The sequence below is a fragment of the Pogonomyrmex barbatus genome, unplaced genomic scaffold, assembly GCF_055798465.1.
Source record: "Pogonomyrmex barbatus isolate J1 unplaced genomic scaffold, ASM5579846v1 scaffold8, whole genome shotgun sequence".
Taxonomy (NCBI): domain Eukaryota; kingdom Metazoa; phylum Arthropoda; class Insecta; order Hymenoptera; family Formicidae; genus Pogonomyrmex; species Pogonomyrmex barbatus.
This window is the reverse complement of record NW_028297182.1, coordinates 7,184,495-7,207,711: the sequence shown is the minus strand read 5'-3', so window position 1 is coordinate 7,207,711 and position 23,217 is coordinate 7,184,495. Positions and strand designations below refer to the sequence as shown.

General features: G+C 28.1%; 5 protein-coding genes across 11 annotated transcripts; 3 read left to right on the top strand and 2 right to left on the bottom strand.

Annotated features, from left to right (window-relative positions):
• The first annotated feature begins 51 nt into the window (after window positions 1–51).
• On the top strand, window positions 52–3,599 carry Galt (Galactose-1-phosphate uridylyltransferase). Of its 2 annotated transcripts, XM_025218044.2 has the most exons (8): window positions 52–269; window positions 1,033–1,073; window positions 1,510–1,593; window positions 1,662–1,831; window positions 2,185–2,390; window positions 2,455–2,683; window positions 2,818–3,034; window positions 3,134–3,599. In XM_025218044.2, the coding sequence occupies exons 2-8, from the start codon at window positions 1,061–1,063 to the stop codon at window positions 3,379–3,381; spliced, it is 1,167 nt and encodes a 388-aa protein (XP_025073829.2). In that variant the 5' UTR covers window positions 52–269; window positions 1,033–1,060; the 3' UTR covers window positions 3,382–3,599. The 2 variants fall into 2 exon arrangements, with proteins under 2 accessions (XP_025073829.2, XP_011635707.2); XM_011637405.3 differs by having other exon boundaries at window positions 52–1,073.
• Uba4 (Ubiquitin-like activating enzyme 4) lies at window positions 1,252–8,931 on the bottom strand. 4 transcript variants are annotated; one of them, XM_089084179.1, is made up of 9 exons: window positions 8,813–8,931; window positions 7,203–7,377; window positions 5,636–6,364; window positions 5,157–5,416; window positions 4,780–4,993; window positions 4,383–4,684; window positions 3,830–4,297; window positions 3,635–3,736; window positions 1,252–2,115 (listed from the first exon to the last, which is right to left on the bottom strand). In XM_089084179.1, the coding sequence occupies exons 4-9, from the start codon at window positions 5,344–5,346 to the stop codon at window positions 2,057–2,059; spliced, it is 1,335 nt and encodes a 444-aa protein (XP_088940305.1). In that variant the 5' UTR covers window positions 5,347–5,416; window positions 5,636–6,364; window positions 7,203–7,377; window positions 8,813–8,931; the 3' UTR covers window positions 1,252–2,056. The 4 variants fall into 4 exon arrangements, 3 of the variants coding, with proteins under 3 accessions (XP_088940305.1, XP_088940306.1, XP_011635708.2); XM_089084180.1 differs by lacking the exons at window positions 7,203–7,377; window positions 8,813–8,931 and having other exon boundaries at window positions 5,157–5,354; XR_016141170.1 differs by lacking the exons at window positions 1,252–2,115; window positions 7,203–7,377; window positions 8,813–8,931 and adding an exon at window positions 3,387–3,462 and having other exon boundaries at window positions 3,501–3,736.
• On the top strand, window positions 6,633–15,923 carry LOC105426259 (uncharacterized). Of its 2 annotated transcripts, XM_011637404.3 has the most exons (6): window positions 6,634–7,076; window positions 8,683–8,714; window positions 8,820–8,936; window positions 10,246–10,432; window positions 10,630–10,983; window positions 11,171–15,923. In XM_011637404.3, the coding sequence occupies exons 1-6, from the start codon at window positions 6,990–6,992 to the stop codon at window positions 11,618–11,620; spliced, it is 1,227 nt and encodes a 408-aa protein (XP_011635706.2). In that variant the 5' UTR covers window positions 6,634–6,989; the 3' UTR covers window positions 11,621–15,923. The 2 variants fall into 2 exon arrangements, with proteins under 2 accessions (XP_088940307.1, XP_011635706.2); XM_089084181.1 differs by lacking the exon at window positions 8,683–8,714 and having other exon boundaries at window positions 6,633–7,076; window positions 8,897–8,936.
• A 112-nt stretch (window positions 15,924–16,035) lies between these two features.
• RpL5 (ribosomal protein L5) lies at window positions 16,036–19,087 on the top strand. The gene is made up of 7 exons (XM_089083864.1): window positions 16,036–16,101; window positions 16,493–16,624; window positions 17,189–17,374; window positions 17,517–17,651; window positions 17,861–18,063; window positions 18,391–18,568; window positions 18,813–19,087. The coding sequence occupies exons 1-7, from the start codon at window positions 16,036–16,038 to the stop codon at window positions 18,999–19,001; spliced, it is 1,089 nt and encodes a 362-aa protein (XP_088939990.1). The 3' UTR covers window positions 19,002–19,087.
• LOC105426257 (mitochondrial-processing peptidase subunit alpha) lies at window positions 19,084–23,171 on the bottom strand. Of its 2 annotated transcripts, XM_089084178.1 has the most exons (12): window positions 22,821–23,171; window positions 22,412–22,665; window positions 22,248–22,327; window positions 21,841–22,026; window positions 21,639–21,731; window positions 21,356–21,528; window positions 20,972–21,083; window positions 20,671–20,879; window positions 20,243–20,408; window positions 19,969–20,101; window positions 19,744–19,878; window positions 19,084–19,378 (listed from the first exon to the last, which is right to left on the bottom strand). In XM_089084178.1, exons 1-12 carry the CDS (start codon window positions 22,868–22,870, stop codon window positions 19,317–19,319), a joined length of 1,653 nt encoding a protein of 550 aa, XP_088940304.1. In that variant the 5' UTR covers window positions 22,871–23,171; the 3' UTR covers window positions 19,084–19,316. The 2 variants fall into 2 exon arrangements, with proteins under 2 accessions (XP_088940304.1, XP_011635704.2); XM_011637402.3 differs by having other exon boundaries at window positions 19,084–19,878; window positions 22,821–23,166.
• Window positions 23,172–23,217: the final 46 nt, after the last annotated feature.

Here is a 23,217-nt window from a genome sequence, read left to right as displayed (position 1 = left end):
ATGGAGGCTGTAATCTGTTAACTTAACCGTAACCGTAAAATATAACCGTAACCGTAAAATATAACCGTAACCGTAAAAAATTGACCAATCACAATCGAATTATAGAAGAATAATCGACTATGATTCGTCAATTTTTTACGGTTACGGTATAAATAAAACATGCACTTACGCATTTAGAGGCGCTGGTATCAGTTAAAATGCGGATGTGACAGCTCTCAGACTTTTCTCTGATCCCATAGATCTCATAGATCCTTTGCAGAGTATTTCCTGTAACTCAATCATTCAACATCTTTTTTTTTTATTGTAACATATAAAATAAATCATGCATTTTTTTTAGAATAAAATGTTCATCTTAATCTGGAATATGTTGAATTATTTAATTCTCTTTTTTTTAATAACTCATTAAACTTTTATTTATTTAATTTAATCTTAAAGCTTGTTAATTTCAAGTATTCCTTGGTTTATATTAAAATTTAAGTTCTAATATGAATAGCATTTTTAGAATTACTGTTGATTTTTTTAAAATATGTTTAAAAAAAATATATAATTCGAGATAAAATCTTGTGTAATCAAAAAGTTTATAAATAATTCTAGCAAAGTAAAATGCTGCTAATTACTTCAATATATAAATATTTTGTCTTAAATATTAATTAAGCAAACATTTATTAATTTGAAGTTTATTCAATTGTCAGGAGAAATGATTGCACAAAAAGAGCAAAACAAAATTTTACAAAAACAAAATCTAATTGTATAATTTGTCTTTTTAAATCTAATTTTCCTAGGTATTTAGTAAGAAAAAAATGATTATATTATAAACAATGTAATGTTTTATTCATTATTTTGCATTTCTCTTTTGTGAACTTTGTTCAAGTTTTATTTTATTGCTCCATTGACGTAAGGTTATACGTACTTGTTTATCTGTTATCTACATAAAAATATATACACGACACGTAGGAAGAGCAATATATATATATATATATATATATACATGTATTCCTTAATCGCCAATTTCTGTGATACTAATTACTGAAGAAGTCGTTCGTCAGGCTTTTATTCACAAATGTCGGCGAAAGGTAATCCATCGTAACATTACATTGTAAACATTTGATATTATCGATGTTTTATTATTATAATATTAGCGAAGTTTAGTGCCATGCAAGAGATGTTATCTGATTTTTCTCTTAAAAAAAGACATTTTATATTTCAAAAATGTTTTTTGTATCCAATTTTTTAATTTAGTACGAAATAAAAGTAGTATCATAATAATATTTATTCTGTATTATAATTTTTTTTCACATAGCCTAAAATGTTATGAGTTGCAAAAAGAAGATTACATAAAATATGAAATATGTAAACTGATAAGATTCTATTCTGTTACATAATTTTCCAGTTTCAGTATAAGTTGTATATTATAAAAGTCACTATATATTTTTCATAAATTTCTTCTCTTTGGTAATATTAAAAATATCTTAAAGAAATAGATCATGTAATTCTATGCTTTTGTAATAGGTGATGAATCAGGGAACAAAAGTAAATATGGAACAAAAGATGTACCAAAAGATAATGCCAAATCATCGACATTTGATCCAACTGGTTAGACATATAATATCTTCTAACTTTTAACAATTAACTAATTTTTTTAAAACTTGATTATTTTATAGAACATCAACATGTAAGATATAATCCATTAAGAGGAGAATGGGTACTAGTGTCACCACATCGTATGAAACGACCTTGGGGAGGTCAAATAGAACCCAGTGTAGATGAAGAACTTCCAGATTATGATCCCAAAAATCCACTTTGTCCAGGAAATGTTAGAGCTAGTGGAAAAGTCAGTTCATTATACGTATTTTGTCTGCAGTAACATTTCACTTCATTTTTTGTTATTAAAGTAATAAAAAATTTTTTACTTTATTTAACAAAAGAATATTTTACTATATAATTTAAGTATTATATTGTCTACATTTCTATTCGTAATGGCATATTATTTTTCATTTGCAGAATACTGTGATAGAACAAAATTTTAAATTTTATATATTCAATATAATAATAGATTTCATAAATCCTTGATAAAATTCCTTTTGATCATATACAAATGTATGAATTGACAATTTTCTGAAAAGAAATCAAAATTCATCATTTTATTGTTATTAAATCACTTAAAATTGTTATTTCATATTACAGGTAACTCCAATGTACCAAAATACATTTTCGTTCGTGAATGATTTTCCTGCTTTATTAGAATCAGTACCAGATCCACCAAAAGTAAATGATGAGTTATTTCAAATGGAATCTGCTAAAGGTACTTGTAAAGTAATGTGTTTTCATCCAAAGTCAAATGTAACAATAGCATTGATGAAAATTCATGAGATTAAAGAAGTGATCAAACAGTGAGTAACATATGATAAGAACGTCACTTTTTTTTTTTTAATAAATAAACATAAAATGCAATAGATGGATTCTTGAGATGTTGGAATTAGGTAAGAAATGGACTTGGGTCCAGATATTTGAAAACAGAGGTGCTCTGATGGGTTGTAGTAATGCACATCCTCATTGTCAAATATGGGCTAGTTCGTTTATACCGAACGAAGCTAAAATAAAAGACAGATATCTCGACGATTATTACAAGCGTAATAATAGACCTCTTCTAATTGATTATATGCAAAAAGAAGTCATAAAAAAGGTTAAAATTATTGTAAACAATATATATTTTGATATAAGATATAAAAAACTTAAGAGCATTTATATTTAATATCGCTCTGAATTATTTACAATGCAATTAAATTATTTAAATAAATATGTTATATGAATCTGCAGGATCGCATTGTAATGGAGAATCGTGACTGGATAGTTGTAGTACCATTTTGGGCAGTATGGCCATATGAAACTATGGTTTTACCAAAAAAACAAGTAATTCGAATGCAAGATTTATCGGATAGTCAGCAAGAATCTCTGTCCATCATCATGAAGAGATTATGTATAAAATATGACAATCTCTTTCAATGTTCTTTTCCGTATTCAATGGGATGGCATGGTAAAGAATAATAATTATTAGATATTTAATTATATTTTTCCAGTACCATTTTAATCCGTCATAATTTATAATTACTGATTGATTGATATGTAATTAAAGGCGCTCCAATGGGTCCATATCAAAATCATGATTATCCATATTGGACCTTTCACGGGATATATTTACCACCTTTATTACGATCTGCTACTATAAAAAAACACATGGTTGGCTATGAGCTTTTAGCTCAAGCACAAAGAGATTTGACACCAGAACAGGCAGCAGAAAAATTAAGAAACTTATCAGATTTCCATTATAAACATCCGGAAACTAGTCTAACTTTGGAAGAAATAGAAAAATATTCAAATTAAATATATAATATTTGAAAATAAAATTATATATTTTCAATAATCATACTTATATAAGGATCTATTTATAGATGTAATATATATATATATATATATATATATATATATATATATATATATATTATTCTGTCAATCATGTTCAATAAAAAAGATATAAAAATATCTTTTATATCAATACGTATGATGTATGATTTTCGCATAATGTATCAATATTTAGGAAATTTTTGATTAATTTTATTACTCCAAGCATGTATACCTCCAATTATGTCTCTTATTTCTAAGGTTTCTTCGGCCAATATCTTTTTCAAATATTGGACAGCCTTTTGCGAATCATTACCACGTCTACACATAAGATATACTGGAAGAATAAATACAAGTTATTAATTTTTAATCGTATAAAAATTAATTTAAAGAAAAATTACAAAGCAAATATTATATCAATACAGCTTACAATCTACTGAATGATGCTCTTCTTGCACCTTCTTGATGTTGTCTTTTATTAATTTTAAATTATGATCCTTATTAAGTTGTGTAAAAGGAAGATTAATAGAATTCTGTAAGTGACAAATTTGATATTCCTCAGGTGAACGTACATCGATTAATATGTGAGGTTTTGAATCGATTTTCACAATCTGATTATATTCCTCAACTGATATTCTTTCTTCTTTCTTTAATAAATTTAAATTAGGCTCTTTATCATTAGCCTTTGCACCACAAAATTCTTCATAGTCTATTAATTCATGAATAACACGATGTTCCCCGCAAATTGCACAATCTGGATTTTTTGGACGCAAGCGTACATTGTGGAACTTTGTTTCCGTTCCGTCAAATAATAAAAGTCGTCCAGAAGTTATATCAGACATACTTAGTATTATTTTCAATGTTTCTAATGCTTGCAGTACGCCAATTATTCCTACAGCTAAATATTCAATAATAGAAAACAAAATATCAAAATATGTACGTTTGACTGAATTTTAGAATAAAATTACGGAAGCGAGTTTTACCTGCACCAAGAACACCTCCATCTCCACAGTTTGTTACAGTTTCTGGTGGTGGTGGTATAGGAAATATACATCTATAGCAAGGACCATTATTGTAATTAAATACCGAGAAATGTCCTTCAAATTTCAGTGCTGAGCCGGAAACCAATGGTTTTCCACTCAAAACACATGCATCATTCAGTAGATAACGAGTAGCTACATTATCTGTGCCATCTATTACAATATCATAATTCTTTATGATATCCATAGCATTTTTACTATTTAATTGAATTTTATATGGAACAACTTTTACATAACTATTTAGCCTGCAAGAATAAAAAGATAAATTATTGTGGAAAATCGTTCCTAAAAATAATTTATATCTTTTGATTAACTTGTAATTTATATAATACCACTATACCTATTGATACTTTCAGCTGCTGCAATTACTTTAGCAGTTCCAATACTTGCTTCTGTATACAATAATTGTCTATGAAGATTGTTTATTTCAATGTCGTCATAATCTACTATACCAATGCAACCAACACCAGCACATGCTAAATACAATGCTGCTGGACAACCAAGACCACCAGCCCCTACAATAAGTATGGAACTGTCTTTGATCTTCTTTTGACCTAAATTGAAAAAAAAATGTTATCTCTTTTTGTATATATTAATATATCTATATTTTTGTACATACATGATTTTTTAAGATTTATTACAAGAGTACCACAGTATATTTTAAAGAAACAGATTACGCAAAATTTCTTTACACATGTTAAAAAATCTTATACATACCTTGTACACCAATCTCTGGCAAAAAGAGTTGCCGGCTATATCTACAAATTTCATTATTATTCAAACCATACTCCTGTGAAACTTGCTTTTTGTATCGCAGCTGAGCTAATTCAATTTCTTTTGTATGCAGCAATGCACGCAACTCCGTGATTTCTGCTATTAATTCACTTTCATATGTGTCTGTTGACATACTGTCTGCTGTATAATCAGTGTCAAAATGATTCAAATATTTTATCTTTTTAAACTTCCAGGGTTTATATCTTTAAAAATCAATAATAATTGACATAAAAATTGATTCCAAATATCAGTGTAAGTTTAGAAAAATATTTAAAATAAAAATTATTATCTTCAGATTTAAATCAAAATATATTTTTGATATTTTGTTTCGAAATAAAATTTGAGACATCAAAATCGGTAATTTGTTATAAATAAATAAATCGCATAAAGTTTTATTTATATCAATTAAATTTCCAACTTACTAATAAAATTTTTTGATAAGAGTCATCCAGATTTAATCGGAAAAATAATTTTTTATGTATTGTTTTTTGTAGTTTTGGTGTGATGTTTTTTGAGGTTAGAAAATCTGTTAGAAATTCTTTTGACTACCAGAGGGTGTACTTGGCGCTACAAATGCTTCGAAGCATTTTTTGATTGGTCAATTCTTACTATGATTCTGATATTTACTGCCAATGAAAATTTATATAACGAATGAAAATATATAACGAATACATTTTTAAAAGATATAATTGATATTGAGATGTTTCCAAAGATATTAATTATCCACATTTGAGAATATATTTGCCATTACTCTTATTATATCTATATATTCTTAAATTTAAGAATTTATCACTCTGATGAAAATAAAAATTCGGACGTAAAAGGAAAGAAGTTTCTTCGTTAACTTTTGTCACTTTTTTCTTCCCGATTTTTATTTTCGCCAAGGTAACATTAATTATTATTCATATTATTAAGATAAATATTATTATGTAATGTATTTTATAATTTTTAAACTTTTCTTGAAATAATTCTAAAAATATGTTCAATAATTTGAATTAATAATCTTTGATATTAAATAAAAAATTAAAACATTCTGGTTTTATGCGGGTATTCCAAGATTACAGACAAGAATTTTCTCAAGACTCTGAAATAAAATATCTTGAGGATATTTCTAGTTAAAGGCACGCTTCTTTACTCTTCTTCACGACATTCTGAAAAATACATAATAGGATTTCCTTTGAATATTATGCATAATTAAACAGAAAATTTTGTTGTTAAACAGATATATTTCCAAATATATATATTATATATTCAAGGATATTATATATTTGAGAATATTTATAATATATATTCAGAATTATTCTGAGAATTTTATGTTCTATTTGGAACTCTACTTTAATAATTATAAAATAGAAGATATCGCTCTCTCTCTCTCTCTCTCTCTCTCTCTCTCTCTCTCTCTCTCTCTCTCTCTCTCTCTCTCTTTGTGGTTAATCTGTCATGTTCCGTTAGCGGAATCTCTTGTGTTCTTTGGTATTCGGTATTGGCCAACAAAATTCTTAGTAAACATTCTGCAAAATCTATTCTCAATAAATCTGGCTATCGTAAAACATCGTAAAACATTAGCCACCGCTTTGATATACTCGCGATATACTTGGCAATCGTTTCGCGCCACGCGACGCGCATGAGTGTAAACGATCGGAGTAGATTCCTGCGCGCGAGGCGTGCGATATACGAGGACGAGAACACGCGACGAGCGTCGTCGGGGAGGATAATACTGTGCGTGGTGCACGGAGTGGCACGGACGTCTGGCAGTGGACGTCCGGTAGTAGAATTATGGTGCGGATCGCGAGGGGTCGATTATTCAGTGCACCCTTCGTCGCGGTCATTCTGACGTTCACGTTGCTGTTGCTCGTCGATCAAGTAAGACCGACACGAAATACTGTTTTCCGTAACTCCGTAATGCATTTATCGTTTCCGCATCCTGCACGGAAGGGGGGTAATCGTATAATCGCGCCTTGCGCGAGAAAAAGTCGGAGGCACATTTACATGGTTGGAGACGCGCGCTGAGCGTTTCTTCCGCACCCTCTCATCCATACAACCCTAATCCGTTCGGCTCCTCCTCGCCGCACTCCCGATCAATACACGTTCGCTGTATTTGTCATTCATGCGTAAGTCTTTTTCACGCTCCTTTCAGCCCATTAACGGTCAGCGGCTCCTATTTCTGGAATGCGATTTTATTATAAATAGATTTTATTAGAAAGATTCTTTTTTATTTTATTAAACATTATAATGAATACAAAATTTTCATTAATAAATAATCTTCTTCTAAGTTCCTTGCAATTTATCTAAATACGCACATATCAAAGTTTTATATAAAATAGTATGATGTAAAATTTTATCGATATAAATTATAAGATTGAGGAAGAGTGCATTAGAAAACGATCAAAATATTAATTTCTTTTTTATTCTTTATTTTAAAGTAGTTTTTATTTTCTATGTATTTTAGGTTGTATAAACATTTAAAAGAAAGAGATCGAAAGTATACTTTAACAATCTGAATAATTAAAAGCGAGTGAGTTAAAAAATACCTGAAAAAAATTTGTTTTATTTGATTTGTTATCTAGTAATATATAAATACAACTGTAATTATATGAAAAAAATAAGAAAAAAATATATATTGAATATATAAAATTAAAAAAAACAATATATTGAATATATTGATTCGTGAAAATATATTGATTGATGAAAATATGAAACACAATTTATATTAATTATTATTAATTAGTAAGTAATAAATTTGCTCTATAATTGTATCTTTTTTATTAAGGAAACCAAATGTTGAATGATAGTTTTATTTCTTATTTAATTTTATGTGTATTCTAAGCATAGAACAATTTTTTTAATATAAAATTAATAAAAATTACATATTTCAAGTTCTTTTAGGGTAACTTTTAAGAAATAAAAACAAATTTTGTTTAAAGTTTTTACATTATAATTATGAATTGTGATGAACCGCAATCTTTATTATGGATAGTTTTATGGAAAATATTGCTGCTGTAAAAATTGCACTTATTTGAATAAATATCTCAATATATTATACTAAAGAAATTATGTTATTTTTGTAATTTTTTGAAAAAGCAAATAAATTCATTAAAAAATTATTAATAAAATTTTATGTTTTATTTTCTATCGATTGATAAAATATTTAATAGTCTATCAATTTTTTTATCATCATTAATATTTTTTATTATATTGCTATTTAATAACTTTTGTTATTTTTATTATTTTCTTTTATTTTAAAAAAGATTTATTTTTTTGGATTAAAATCACTTTACATACTATGACATTATACACATAATTAATAAAGAGCGAAAAAAAAAGAAAAAAGAAAAATAGAAAAGAGAATCTCTATTTTTTTCTACTTTTCTTGCAATTAGCATGCTCTGAATCGTATATTTATAATCAATTTGCTTAGTTATAAAAGAAATAATATATGATTATAATTATATTTTATATTATTTTTAAGGTATTTTCTAAGCTATGCGATGGAGGGCATATGTAAGTATCTTATTTTATAATCATATTATTGAAAATATCATGCGATACAAAACTGAGAAATATGTGAATTGTAAATAAAAAAAATGCAAATTTATTGCTTTGTAGCTGCTCTCCTCCAAAGGAATGCTGTTCTTTTGGCTGTTGTTACAGTGTCTTCACACCAGTGCATCCTCATGTTTCAGAAATGTTCAATTTCTTGATTTGGACTTATTGGTACCTATGGTTAGTATATCTTTAATCACATTTATATAATTAAATAACAGTAAAAAGGTAATAAATTTTTATCTTTTTTTAAGTTTTAAGATTAGATAATAATTTTTGTAGCATAATTTTCTAGAAATTCATTTCAATAATCTTATTTGTCAGATTTCATTTATATATAATAGTTAAATGTTACCATTATAAAGTTCATCGCGCTTCATTTTTGGTTGATGTCCGGCCTCTTTTGAATTAAAATAATCCAAAAATAAACAGTTTTCAACACTGGTGCAGAGTCTCTATAAAAACTTCATCCAATTCATCTTTAATCTGCGTCTACTTCTTTAAATAAAAATGTTTAATCATTGCACGGAATTCGTCTTTCTCTATTTTTACGACAAATTCATTTCTCCATTTTTACTGCTGTCATGCTCACTTCCAACGTCTGCCACATGTAAACTAAGCGTCATTTTTGGCTGAAACTTGATATGAGGCAGTTTGAATAGTGTTTGAATAGTGTGTACTTTCTATATATATATATATATATATGTAAGAATGTTTCATTTTAAGTGATATGATCGATTATTTCGCGAATTGATGATTTTATCGAAAAATTTTTCGAACAAAAGTTGCATGGCTTGAAGGGGGACACATGACAGAAATGTGGACCTTGAGTGACCTTATCAAAATCAGGTCAAGGTCATTAATGTTTTTTTAAATGGAAACCCCTATTTTTTATTACATATTCTTGTAGCTTATCTCGAGAGCTTTCCACTAAACACTATACTACAATAAAGTATAATATAATAAATAAAACACTATAGTAAAGTTACTTTTCGTGAAGTACTTGTTAAGTTATAAGGCAAGACCGATCACTGATCCGACCAACTAAGGCAAGATCGATCATTGATCCGGCCAACTAAAGCAAGACCGATCACAGATCCGATCAATTAAGGCAAGACCGATCACTGATCCAACTAAGGCGCATGCGTACATAGATAACGCCGGTGATACTGTAACTTTTAAGCTCCATAACTCGGAAAGTACTCAATGAAACGTAATTTTATTATAGTGTTTTGGAAAGCTCTTGAGATAAGCTACAAGAATATGTAATAAAAAATAGGGATTTCCATTTAAAAAAACATTAATGACCTTGACTTGATTTTGACAAAGTCACTCAAAGTCAAGTCCACATTTCCATCAAGTGTCCCCCTTCAAGCCATGCAACTTTCGTTCGAAAAATTTTTCAATAAAACCATTGATTCGCGAGATAATCGACCATATCACTTAAAATAAAACACCCTGTATAGAGTACCAAAAATTTTGTTTATAGGGTAGCAGTGCTCGCAGCCTTAGCTATAGCGGCAACATGTGGCTTCTGGCTGTGGAAACGTCGTCGTTCAGCGTTGTCGGATGATTGCGCATCTTCAGAAAGAACCTCCACAGGACCGTGGTATCCACCTCCTCATTATAGCCGATGTAGTTCCTTTGTCCAAGCATTACCACCACCATACACTGAGGTATTTATAAATAATTGACTCGAAATTTTTAAAAAATTTATTATTTTTTGAATTTTGTTAACAAAGTTTAAAAATATTAATAATATAATAAAATGTAATTTATTATAGAAATATAGATATTGTATGTATCTTTCTACTATTATTTTATGTTAAAAATAAATTTAAGATCCACTCTTATCATGCAATCTACACTCCAGGTGACTGCAAAGCCAGATCTTTATCCATTAGTAATTGGCTATGATGATAGTTCGGGCAAAGGTACTTCTGGTTTTGTGATGCGTTACTTCAGATCGTTGTCACATGCGAGTACATTGGATTCATTGAGCTCTAGTTTCATGTGCAATATGGTGAACGAAGCAAATACCATTATTCCACCACCGTATTCTTGTAATGATAGCGTTGACGAATTATCAGCGGAATGTGAAAGAAGAGAAACTGACGATGTTGGCTCTATCATCTCCTTGACAAATCACAGAACAACTTCTGACATATCAAGCCTAGGTGCTCAATCGCCTTGTTCTCCGCCAAGAGCTACAAGCCCAACAATAGAAGTATGTTAATTATATTTTACAAATTTAAGCCACGATTAAATTTAATTAATTTTTATATGTCTCAATTATGTCTTTACATGTGCATTGATTCGATTCGATAAGTCAAGCTATTAAATAACAAATTGGATCAATGCACATGTAAATTACTAATTTTATAATGTTTTAGTTTATATTTATCATTTTCCAGGTGCGGGAATTATTGGATAAGATACAACAACTTCCTCATTTATCTAACGGACATTCTACCACTATGCATTGTCAACAGAATCAAGCTCCGGTCTTGTATGTAACAAACAGCGATGGTACTACGCAACAACGGCCTTTAAGTCCCAACGATGTTGGTTCATACAAAATCAGAAGAACCAGAGGCAAGCTATACATGCCATTGGGATTGTCGAATTCACGAAGCAAAACGAAGCGATGGTTATCCCGATCTGCACCAACAACGCCCTCGGGTACAATACCGATATCCTTCTTGCCTGGACAGAGTAGAAGGCCCTCAGAGGCTGACAACAACAACCAACAGGCAGTACCATTGCTTTACGAGCAAGATGAGAACGAAAACAATAATACGGATCAATCGTCTTCGGGCGTTCCATTGCTCACCGAACAAGAAGAAGAACGACAATCGACATGACATGATGTCTAAACCGTTCGTGCCATTTAATACCCGTCATCGCGAAGATTTCGCGCGATGATATTACCATACACATACGCGCGTACGCGCGCGCGCGCGCGCGCGCACACACACACACACACACACACAGATTTAGATATTTTTTAATATGGCTCTGATACACATTCATCATGTATGCCATATCATAAAATTATACACAGTCAGGATGTATTTATTTTTATGTAGATGTGAATTTTATTTTTCTTTTATTTATTTGTCTAAATTTATTGTTTAAATTTATTTATATTTATATTTACTATACAAAATTAAGTATATTTAAACACAATTCTAAATCAGAGAAGTGTAGGCATGCACATGTTTTTAGTACTAACGCAAGATTTAATTATAGGTTTCGTTCTCTATGTACTATTTTCCTCCAGTTCTTTACAGAAATCCAATTAATACTGGATTAATACCAATAATACTGAAAATTACTTATTTTGAGTATTAAAAACACTGATTGTGCAGAATAAGTAATTAATCATTATTTTTCAGCATTAAATTTCTATAAGGACGACATAAGGGCTGGTAATTGATAAAAAAATAACAGAGAGAATGAAATGAATTAAATCTTACTGTATATCATCTCGAATGTGCTTAATTTTATGTGACAAAACATACATGATGCCTATTATATGAGATAATGTTGATTTTTCGATAACTGATAAATGCCGCCTATCTTTTTAAACTAAAAATTTCTTTTTTAAATTAAGAAATTTGAAAGAAATTAGGGCTGTCTTTGATGAAATGACTCAAAGCCTTATCTACAGTTTTAAAATTCGATTTTATCATCACGCTCTTAAATATTTATGATCTTAAACATTAACTCTTTAGCTGCGATATGCTTTAAATAAAAAACCGTCCTTTGCAGAACAAAATAGTCACGAGTCACTCATTGAAATATGGAAAGGAGAACCGAATGGATAATTTAAATATCCTATATGAGCTTTGGGGAATGTAGTGTTAAAAAAGCTTAAAATAAACTTAAAATTACTCTATTATTAATCACATTACTATCGCAAATATATGTATATTAAGTATATATTTTTTTTATAAAGCCTTGAGAGATAAGTAATGATAATGTAGGAAAAATAAGTATAAGATTTTCAATTTCAGACAAAAAGTCATTTTGATATTAATTTATTTAGATAGCCAAATCTCTTGAAAACAGCTTTTGCAAGATATCCACTACAAATTTTGTTGATAGAATATCAATGGAAATTTTACAAAATTTTAACAAATTGCCGAAATCGTATAAAATAAATGAATAAATAAATATATATATATATGTGTGTGTGTGTATATATATATATATATATATATATATATATATATTATATGTATATTTTCCGCAGCTAAAGAGTTAAGAAATTAGAATAAATAGTGCAGTTAATAAAAAGTGCAATTTGCCTGAAGGAATATAAAGAAACAAGTCTTAAGAATCCTTCTAATTCTATGGTTTTTAATTGTTAAGATGATCATATACTCCTTGCCATCTTATATTTAATATAAGCTTCGCTTCTTTTTAATAGGTGTCTCGAATTCGCGATAATGAGGGCAATATTGCATTCTTTATGAAACATAAAATGATGATATTGTAATTTGCGTATCGTTATATCAAAACGGAAGAAGATTTTTATCGCTTTTCCGGAAAGTTATTTACCTATAATGACGCACAAATTTACAGAACAACGGAATGGATTTGTGTTGGGACACTATATACAACAGTAGTTAAACAATAATAAAAGGATAATGTTTTATTTATAAAAACAATATATTTTTTAATTTTGATTTCAGATAAGATATCAGATTAACATGTATACATCGAAATTTATTGGTGCGTAAATAGATAAAACGAAAATTTCAGCCGTCTAATTAACACATCTAATTTTATATTATCCTTTTTGCGAGGTGATGAATAAATTTTAATAACAAAATTTCAGTATGGTTGGAATGAGTAAATATATCTTAAATTCGTTTTTACAATGTTTTATTTCTTCAAACATCTGATACAATTATCGTTATTTTGTTTCTATTACATGTCTGATGCTTTTTTATTTCAAAATTTGTAATGTCTTGTTCTAAATTTTTTAAATAATGACTTAAATAATTGCTTTAAAGTGTATTTATATTATCATTTTGATAATAAATATTTGAACATTTGAAGATTTTGAAAAAAGTAGTTTCAAATATGAGAAGTAACCCGCGATAAAGTTGAAAGATAATAAATTGTATCAGATGTTTGTTACTAGTACTTAAAAAATAAAGTGCTGAAAATGAATTTTATATTTATTCAATCTAAAAATTTCTTTGTGTATATTGTGTGTATGTTGTGTAAAGTATATTCGTCACCTCGTAGGTCTCATCGATATAATATTCCATCCAAACAAACCGATCAGGAGCCAAGAAGTTAAGACAATATTTGCGTATAAAAATATGAATAATGCAGCATATTTAAGTCTGTTCGACTTTTAAAATCTTACATGATTTGAGTTTAGATCGGCGAGTTTAGATGAGCTAGATCGGTTTCTATCTATAAAAAAAAATTTAATTATAATTGTACGAAAGGACTTTATTTTTTAAATAATTTAATCAAAATAATAGCTAAAAAAATTATTTAAGCAGTTTATAATTACTTTGGCAAATTTAGTGCTTTAAATTTAGAATTTAAATAAATATAATATACGAGATATATGAAAGAGCCAATGTACAATGCAGATTCCGTCAAAAGATAGCAAATTTCCATTATATAGTCTACAGAAATTAATAGACGAACAAATTCCTAATTGTAATAACATATATAAGAAGATTCCTGTTTAATTTAAAGCAAGCAGATGAGATTATTATGATTACAAATGTGGATGAGAGTAGAGAAAAGACTGGATTAAAGTATAGTTTATTGGACATCTACTATTGGTTATCCACATAAAAAATCTATCAAAAAGAGATTTTTTTAAATGTTTTTATTACACATTTAGTAAAAAAAGCCAGTAACAAAAATTTGTTTTTTATCGCTACACTGTACTGTGTGCATTGAAACTTTCTTCTCGCTTTTCGTAAATTTCAAACATACGTATATTTATTTTTTTTCAAGTATGAATGCACCATTTAACAATAAAAAACTGACATAGAACCTATTAGCAGAGTATGATGGCAGAAATTGATAACAGAAATCGAGTAGAATTGAATCTGTCTGTAACCATTCAGTTGATACATTCCATTTAAATGACAAATTGTATTTAGTTTCTAGTGCTAATCTATAAAATAATATCAACGAATTTTGCAAATAAAGTTTAATGCAAATGCAATTATCAATTTGCCATAATATTCTGTTTAAATACGTTGACAAATTGCCAATATGTTGCTTAACATTTTGCCTATTTTCAGACAATTTTAAGTTTTAGCATACATAATAGCCTATGATGTAGAATCAAAAATAAATTTATCCGGTTCCGATATAATAAGATTGATCTGCAGTTGATCTAAGTTTTTATTTCTTCTAGCGAATGCTAGACTAATCGAAGAGATGCAAAAAATTTGTAAAAGAAAAGTCGGTGCATTTGCATTTCTATTATTTATATGCCTAAACCGGATATTAGAATTTTATTCTCCATTATATTATCACGCACAATTAAAATTGTCAATCTTGAAGTCTGTGAAATTTTTATAAATTTTAATTTTCTTATTTTTATTTTTTTATTTATTTAAATAATTTATTCAATTTTGTTTATATATTGACATTTGTGCAAATATAAAGTATTTATACATTAAAATATAAATAATTTTTTTCAAGTTTAATTATTTAAAAAATATGAAAATGTACTTATTTATGAATTATCCATTTATATTTTTTATTGCAATCAATCTTGTTTTGCTGCAAAAGAGAAATAACGAAGACATTAAAAGACATTAAAAGACATCTGCGTGTGTTTGTAAACTATAGTTTTACTCCTTAAGATTCTGTTTATACATACATATATATAAGATACTAATAATTATAAGATACTAATAATTATAGAAATTGTTGAAAAATATTCAATAATATAATAGATTTTAATTCAAATATGTAAAAGCAGTCAAATACTTTAATCATACTACAATTGTTCATGTATATCATGTACCGATCAGCAGAAATATCAAAAATATATCAATACAAGAATATCTTTAGGATATCTTTGTAATGTATTTTGAACATTTCTGTTGTAGGTATCAACATGTATTTTTTTATAAAGCCAGATATGAATAAATACCAGCTTTTACGAGTGTGTTCTTGTTTCTATTATTATTTATTCTAACTTCTGAATTTATATAAAATAGTCGATGACATCCTATACCGCACAAATTTTGCAGCTATATTGTAGCAATATTTTTCTGCAATGTTACAACATTGTAACAATGTAGCTGCAAGGTCTATGTTGTACAGGATGTTAAATGATTGGCTCGTAATTTAACAATTCAATTTCAAAAGAAAAATTCGAATATTAATTTATATTATTATAAATATATATATATAGTTTATGAAACAGATAATAAAAATAAGCTATAAAATAATTGTATATATTAACATTAAACATTATGATGTTATAAATAACATTCCGTTAAAATATTGATTTTTAATATCTTATCATTATTTATTTTTTTTATATACTAAATTAATTTGATTATTTTAAAACTGATCTTTCATTTATTATACGACACATTTTTTTTTTAAATGTTAATTGACTAAATAATAGTAAAGTTTTTAGATTCTTGCAAATTCTTTTGTTAACACATTCAAAATTGTGTCATATGAAAATTAACCTAAAGTTCAGTCCTTATTACTATTGTTCATAGTTGTCACTAGTATCGCTGTTAGTAACTAGTTACCTTTCTATCTTCTTTCGTTATTTTCTGTTATACTCCATCTTACCACAACTACAAGGCACCTCCTCATTTCCGGATAATTCGTTGTGGAAATTGGTTGCTGTAGGTTACCACATATAATTTTTACGTAATGGTAAATCAATTTACATTTAAGTTATTTTTGTAAAAAAATATTTGCTTAAGGTTTTTTTGTGTCATATAAAACGTTACATCTTTAAGAACAAATATGTGCTCAAAAAAGTCAAATATTGAAATTATATGAATAGAACGCGTAGGCTTCTCCATAAGGAAATGTCTGACCATGCGGCGACTAACGAATCTCTCTGCAAAATAAGCATCTTGCTTTTTCGTTAGTTTGTAATCAATTATTTATATATATTACAATTCAGCTTATCCAATAAATGTTATATTTTTCTAAAAAATTTTAGGATATAATCCTAAAATATTCTATTTTGATTGTTTGATTTGAACCATATAAATCACGAATTATACAGATTTATTATGCGATGAATAGTAAATTATAATAAAAATTCGCTCACTTTGATACTAAAATGAGAAAAAAAAATGTTTACCCTGTGATGTGTTCTGAATGTAATATCGTCTATTATTCGTCATAAGTTGAAACTTGCAATTTTTCTTTTTGTTTTAATATCTATTCTTTTCTAGGGTTTTGTCAAAGTAGTGAAAAATAAGCAATACTTCAAGCGGTATCAGGTTAAATTCAAGAGGCGTCGTGAAGGAAAGACTGATTATTATGCGCGTAAACGATTGACGATCCAGGATAAGAACAAGTACAACACACCCAAATATAGGTTGATTGTACGTTTATCAAATAAGGATATTACATGCCAGGTAAATTGAATAGTATGCTTCCATTTAATTACAATTAAACAAATTTGATTGAAAGAATAATTTTTTATAATTTTTATATAATATGTATCACATTTATGTAAGAGTAATTGTAATATTTAATAAATAACATGAATTTTTGAAGGTTGCATACTCAAGAATTGAAGGAGATAGAATTGTGTGTGCTGCCTACAGTCACGAACTTCCCAAATATGGAATTAAAGTTGGTCTTACCAACTATGCATCTGCTTACTGTACTGGTTTGCTTTTAGCTAGAAGAGTAAGTTAATTTTTTTTCTCTTTTTGAAAATATATCTGATATATAATGCTTTGCTAACATGATGACACACTCAGCTCGCTTTGATGTTTCTATGAAGAAAACACAATTGTTCCCTGATGCAACCTGATTAGCAAAAACTATCAGATATTTGTATGAAGTAATATTCACAGATCAATTATATAATTGAATATGAAATTTATTTTACATAGCTCCTTAAAAAATTGGGATTGGATACGTTGTATGAGGGTACCACAGATGTGACTGGTGATGAATATAATGTTGAGGGATTAGATGGTGGCCCAGGTGCTTTCAGATGTTACCTAGATACAGGATTAATGCGTACCACGACAGGTGCTCGAGTTTTCGGTGCCATGAAAGGTGCAGTTGATGGTGGTCTTAATATCCCTCATAGGTAATAAAATGTCAAGTATAATTATATTTTTATATTCATTTTTCATGATGCTAGTCTAATAAGAAACTTTAATAATTTTTTGTTCTAAAAAAAAATGAAATGGAATAAAAGATAAAGTAATATAAAATCGATCAATTGTGTAATTGTTTAATGAAATAAGAATATGTATATGTATGACTTTATAATATGTATGTATTTAAAACTTGAAATTTGCTTTTATCTTTTTTGTTATTCAATAATTTGTAAATTTCATATATGACAAAATAGTATTAAAAAAAATATATCTTATAACCATATTTCAATGATTTATGCTATTTTATTTTACAGTACTAAGAGATTCCCTGGCTATGACAGCGACTCAAAGTCATTCAATGCAGATGTGCATCGACAGCATATATTCGGCCAACACGTTGCGAACTACATGAGAACTTTGGAAGAAGAGGACGATGAAGCTTTCAAGAGGCAGTTCTCACAATATATTAAGCATGGCATCACTGCGAATGATGTAAGCAATCAATGCAATTATGAATATATTAATTTTAATATACATACGTCCAATTTAAAATTGCTATTTAGATTATTTAAATCTATGTAGCGTCGCAATTGGACAATAATAATTTTCATTGGTTATTAAATGTAAATGCTTACATTAATGCATTTATCAAAATAAACCTGTGTTACACATAGATGTCTTATCTGTATCTAGATAAGTATTGAGATATTTTAAAAAAAAATGTTTCTTTTAATAGATCGAGAACATTTATAAAAAGGCTCATGAAGCTATCCGAGACAATCCAGAACATACAAAGATTACGAGGGAGAAACCACCTGTCAAGAAGAGATGGAATCGCGCGAAATTATCATTATCTGAGAGGAAAAATCGTGTTGCCCAGAAAAAGGCTTCATTCCTCAAGACCCTGGAAGAAGCTGAAGTGTAATCATTTTTTGTTTTGGCTCATTCTTACAATGTATACACAAATTTATGTGTATAAATCAATCAGGAATAAAGAAAACTCAATATTTATATGACGAGTATTGTAATTTATATATTATTTATACAATATAACATTACTTATATAATATAAATAACATATGTTTTTAATGAATTATCACCAAATTATAACTTGACTTAATTAAATTTGAATTAAGAAGAACAGAAACTAATTTTATATATCAAACTTAAATCATTCTTATGTTGTCTGATTTTGTTGTACAAATCCATCATTAAATATCAATTTACGTAAGACAACCGATTAATCTTGAATATCTTGCATTATGTTTCTGGTTAATGGCATAACTTTTACTTTTTCTTGTGCTGTTGAATGACGAATGAATTATTTTGTATTTCTAATTCATTATCTTTCATCGCGTATGTACAAAATTTAGATATCAATATACACAAGGAACGTTTTTATGTTATATACGTTATTTAAAATTCTTTGACATTAATATTTCTCTTATAATAAAATTATTCTGGTAGTTCTCAATCGATTCGTTTAATGTAAAATATGACATTTACGTATTTCGCATTGTCCGCTTCAATATAAGAAAAAACGTTCAGTATTCCATTAATATGTAATTGAATGTGGATATAAGTAACATTTATTTAGGACACCATTTGAATATCTCCGCGATTTTAACGAAAAAGTGACAATCTGCTGCGAGAACCTTGTAACCGACCTTGCGCATCATGCAAGCCATTCTGAATCTCCATCCTGGAAGGTATAGCCTTCACTTCACCGCGTGCGGCTAAGCAAGGTGATGATTTCAACAATCGTCGCGCTACTCGGTTGATATCATCCTTAGATATTTTATCTACAAACATTACGTTTTTTGTGAATATTACAAACTAAATATTATATATATTAAAAAAAATTAAATATTTATTAAAATTTTGCAACTCACCAATAGCATGCATAAAATATTCTGGCCGTTTTCTAGAACCAGTCGCTAGAACTTGTCTACCAATGTCTTCAAATACAACAGGTCGTTGTTCCAAATTCATAAGTAACATTGACTGCAATTGCTTTTTTGCTCTCTAGACAAAAAAGTTTCCAAAATGCAATTAAATCAATTAACTTAATAAAAATAAAAATCAAATTCTTATTAGCAATGTTCTTTAGCATTTTTCAATTTTCTAACTTCTTATTCTTGTAATATTAATATGGAAATAATATACCGCTAATTCGGTATCCGAGATTCCGCTTGTCATGGTAACCATTTCATGCACAATTACTTTTACCATATCCTTTACGTGAGACGGCGTGCATGAAGCATGTATACAGAACAGACCGGTATCTGCATAAGCATGATTATATGCGGTTGCACTGTATAACCAATGGTACCTAAATATCAATTATTCGATATAGTATTTTTAGATTAAAAGCGATTTATTTCATCAGGATAGGAATGAGATAAATCTTTCTGTATTTATTCTAGATATAAATTATATAAATTATTTAAGTATTATTTAATTATTTATTCCTGAATAGCTTAATTATAAAAATATAATTAAAAGTAGGAAAAAATCTAAAAAAATATAGGATAATTATTTTACAATGTATATTCTTCCCTAATAGAACATATAAAGACATAAAAATGTCCTACCTATTCAACACATTGGTGTACAAACGTGTGTACATGCCTTTTCCAGGACCACCAGCGCTAAAGCTGCCACCGCCTCCCATCATCATATTCAATACACACATAGCAATAAAATCTGGATCTTGATGCGAACAACCTTCTAAACCTATAACAACGTGTGATAATTCGGGCAAGCCACTAGGTCCTGCATAAATCGGCACATTGCATTCTTCCTGTTATAAAAATGTAAACAAATCCTATATTTTTTTCAATTTTATAATAAATATAAAATCATTTTAATATACTTTAATATGGATGATCGTACCAACACATATCCTCCAGTGTATTGTGCAATGGACATATCGACAGTATTTGCGTTATTTGCTAGAATAAGGTCAGGTTGTTCTTCCCAAATAGGTTTTTGATCTACAAAATATCTACAGCAAAGATAATACTGAACAAACAGATTTAAAGAATATTTGTAATATTATATCAGATTATATTAGTATTGTCCAAATAATACTAATATAAAATAATACTAATATAAAAATAATGCACTTAATTTATATTGAAAATTCTATAAATTATAAATTGTTAATCTTATAAATTATTTATAAAATTATGAATATTTATTTATAAATAATTCATTAGTGTTGTTATTTAATAAATTATTTAATGTCGTTATTTATAAAAAATTTATGGCTATTACTTAGTAATGGCATGGACCAAGTCATCATGTTCAACACCAACTCCAGCAACCACCATTCTATTTGGTGTATAATGATACTTGAGATACGTATGTAAAATTTTCCTATCAATTTTTTCAATATTCTTTTCCGGACAAATCTTGGGCAAACCTAATGTATTTTGCTTATATGCAGCCTATATCAAAATAATATATATCCATATGTACAAAATTACATTTTTTCTGTACATTATATTTTTGATTCTGCTAAAATATATTTTTAATATATATTATGTTTTGAACTCACTGCGTGAATCATGTCCATTAATATAGGTTCTTGCTCTGGTCTAGTGTGCAGTGATTCTAGTTCAAATTGTACTGTTTGTCTAGCAATTCGTACCTAGAAGTTATTTAATCTTGAAATTCAATATTTGTTATGGTAATCTGTTACATAAATCCAATTAAATTACAAGAAACAATGATTTCTTCTGAAATGTTATCATATATACCTCTTCCTCTGTAATTTGAGGTCTTAAAACAATGTCACCTAGAACCTGAGTTACTATATCCAATCCACGACGGTCTGCTGATGCTGCGTAAACAAATGTGTCGCGAGATGCTTGACAGTCACAAATACCACCATGTTCTTCTAGCACCAACATTAATTTATCCTTGCTATCAAATGTATTTGTAGACTATAAAAAGTAATATAATATAGTTTTATACATAGCAAAAGAAAAATTATTAAACATATTAATTACAAGTTAATAAATATAAAAACATCTATTAATAGATTCAAAATTATTAGGTAAATTGTGTTACAAGTATTAATGATTTTCATGATTTCATTTATCATATGCCAAAATATTAATAATAATATTTAATAATATTTAATTAATATATGAAAGAATCTTACACCAAATGCTAACTTTTCAAGAAAGTGTGAGATGCCACTAGGATATGCCACTTCATATCGTGGACCCGAATCAATAAGGACTGAAAATTTAGTTAGCAATATACATACAGATCTAATGCAAATCATTTTTTCATTCATCAATATTAAAATTATTTTTGACTTACCACCTATGGTGCAAAATTGTCCAAATCTATTTTCAGATGCAACTTTCAAACCATTTGGTAAAACTGTAATTTGCGTTGTTTGATGATCTTCTTTTACAGTTGAATAAACAGCTTTTGGCAGATTTGGGATGGGTTCTGTCAATGGTGGAAAAGATGTCACAGTTTTCTTTTGATTGTCCCTCAAATCAGGAGGTAGCCTTTGAGAGGAAAAATTATATTTTTGCCAAACATTGAAATATTGTGTATGCGCTGAACTGAAAAATTGAAAAAGGCAGATTTAATAAGAGAACTTTTTCATGAAATAAGCATATAAACGCATATTTCCATTTTTTTTCTTTTAGGATCCGGAATAAGATTAAGATTAATTATTCAAATTATAGCATGAATTACATCACGTTATCACACTTACCTTTTTTTAATCGCAACGATTAATGGCTTTTGCAATATCCTCGAGAACATCTTGCCAATTTGTACAAATTTGTAGCTTACAAATATTTAATTCTAACCAAGTCTTGCCACTTAAAAATTATAAGGACGTTCTTGAGATATATATATTTATAACGCAAAAGGGGCCTGCGGGAACAAAAAGAAAATAGCAAATGATTTCATATAGCAGACATACGAATGAATGTACTCGTCGAATACGTTCGGCAATAATACATCTCGTTAATATATATAATATAGATAAAATTTCAACTTTTATGAATTATTAGGTTAGATTGCGCACGCAGTTTATAAATGCGTTCCGATTTGTCCTTTTCAAGAGATCGATTGTGCATCTTAAAACGAGAAAGATTATAAAAATA

Bases quoted from the DNA above. Each gene is read 5' to 3' on its own strand.
- LOC105426259 (XM_011637404.3), top strand. From the start codon at position 6,990: ATGGTGCGGATCGCGAGGGGTCGATTATTCAGTGCACCCTTCGTCGCG. The intron at 8,715-8,819 runs GTAAGTATCTTA...ATTGCTTTGTAG, and splicing joins CTATGCGATGGAGGGCATAT to CTGCTCTCCTCCAAAGGAAT. The intron at 8,937-10,245 runs GTTAGTATATCT...TTTTGTTTATAG, and splicing joins TGGACTTATTGGTACCTATG to GGTAGCAGTGCTCGCAGCCT.
- RpL5 (XM_089083864.1), top strand. From the start codon at position 16,036: ATGTTACAACATTGTAACAATGTAGCTGCAAGGTCTATGTTGTACAGG. The intron at 16,102-16,492 runs GTAATTTAACAA...TATTGTTCATAG, and splicing joins GGATGTTAAATGATTGGCTC to TTGTCACTAGTATCGCTGTT. The intron at 18,569-18,812 runs GTAAGCAATCAA...TTCTTTTAATAG, and splicing joins ATGGCATCACTGCGAATGAT to ATCGAGAACATTTATAAAAA.
- Uba4 (XM_089084179.1), bottom strand. From the start codon at position 5,346: ATGTCAACAGACACATATGAAAGTGAATTAATAGCAGAAATCACGGAG. The intron at 4,994-5,156 runs GTATGTATAAGA...TTTTCAATTTAG, and splicing joins GCCAGAGATTGGTGTACAAG to GTCAAAAGAAGATCAAAGAC. The intron at 2,116-3,634 runs GTATACATGCTT...ATTTCTTTTCAG, and splicing joins AATAAGAGACATAATTGGAG to AAAATTGTCAATTCATACAT.
- LOC105426257 (XM_089084178.1), bottom strand. From the start codon at position 22,870: ATGTTCTCGAGGATATTGCAAAAGCCATTAATCGTTGCGATTAAAAAA. The intron at 22,027-22,247 runs GTAAGATTCTTT...TACTTTTTATAG, and splicing joins TTGAAAAGTTAGCATTTGGT to TCTACAAATACATTTGATAG. The intron at 19,879-19,968 runs GTGAGTTGCAAA...TAATGTTTGTAG, and splicing joins ATATTTTATGCATGCTATTG to ATAAAATATCTAAGGATGAT.
- Galt (XM_025218044.2), top strand. The intron at 2,391-2,454 runs GTGAGTAACATA...AAAATGCAATAG, and splicing joins ATTAAAGAAGTGATCAAACA to ATGGATTCTTGAGATGTTGG. The intron at 3,035-3,133 runs GTAAAGAATAAT...ATGTAATTAAAG, and splicing joins GTATTCAATGGGATGGCATG to GCGCTCCAATGGGTCCATAT.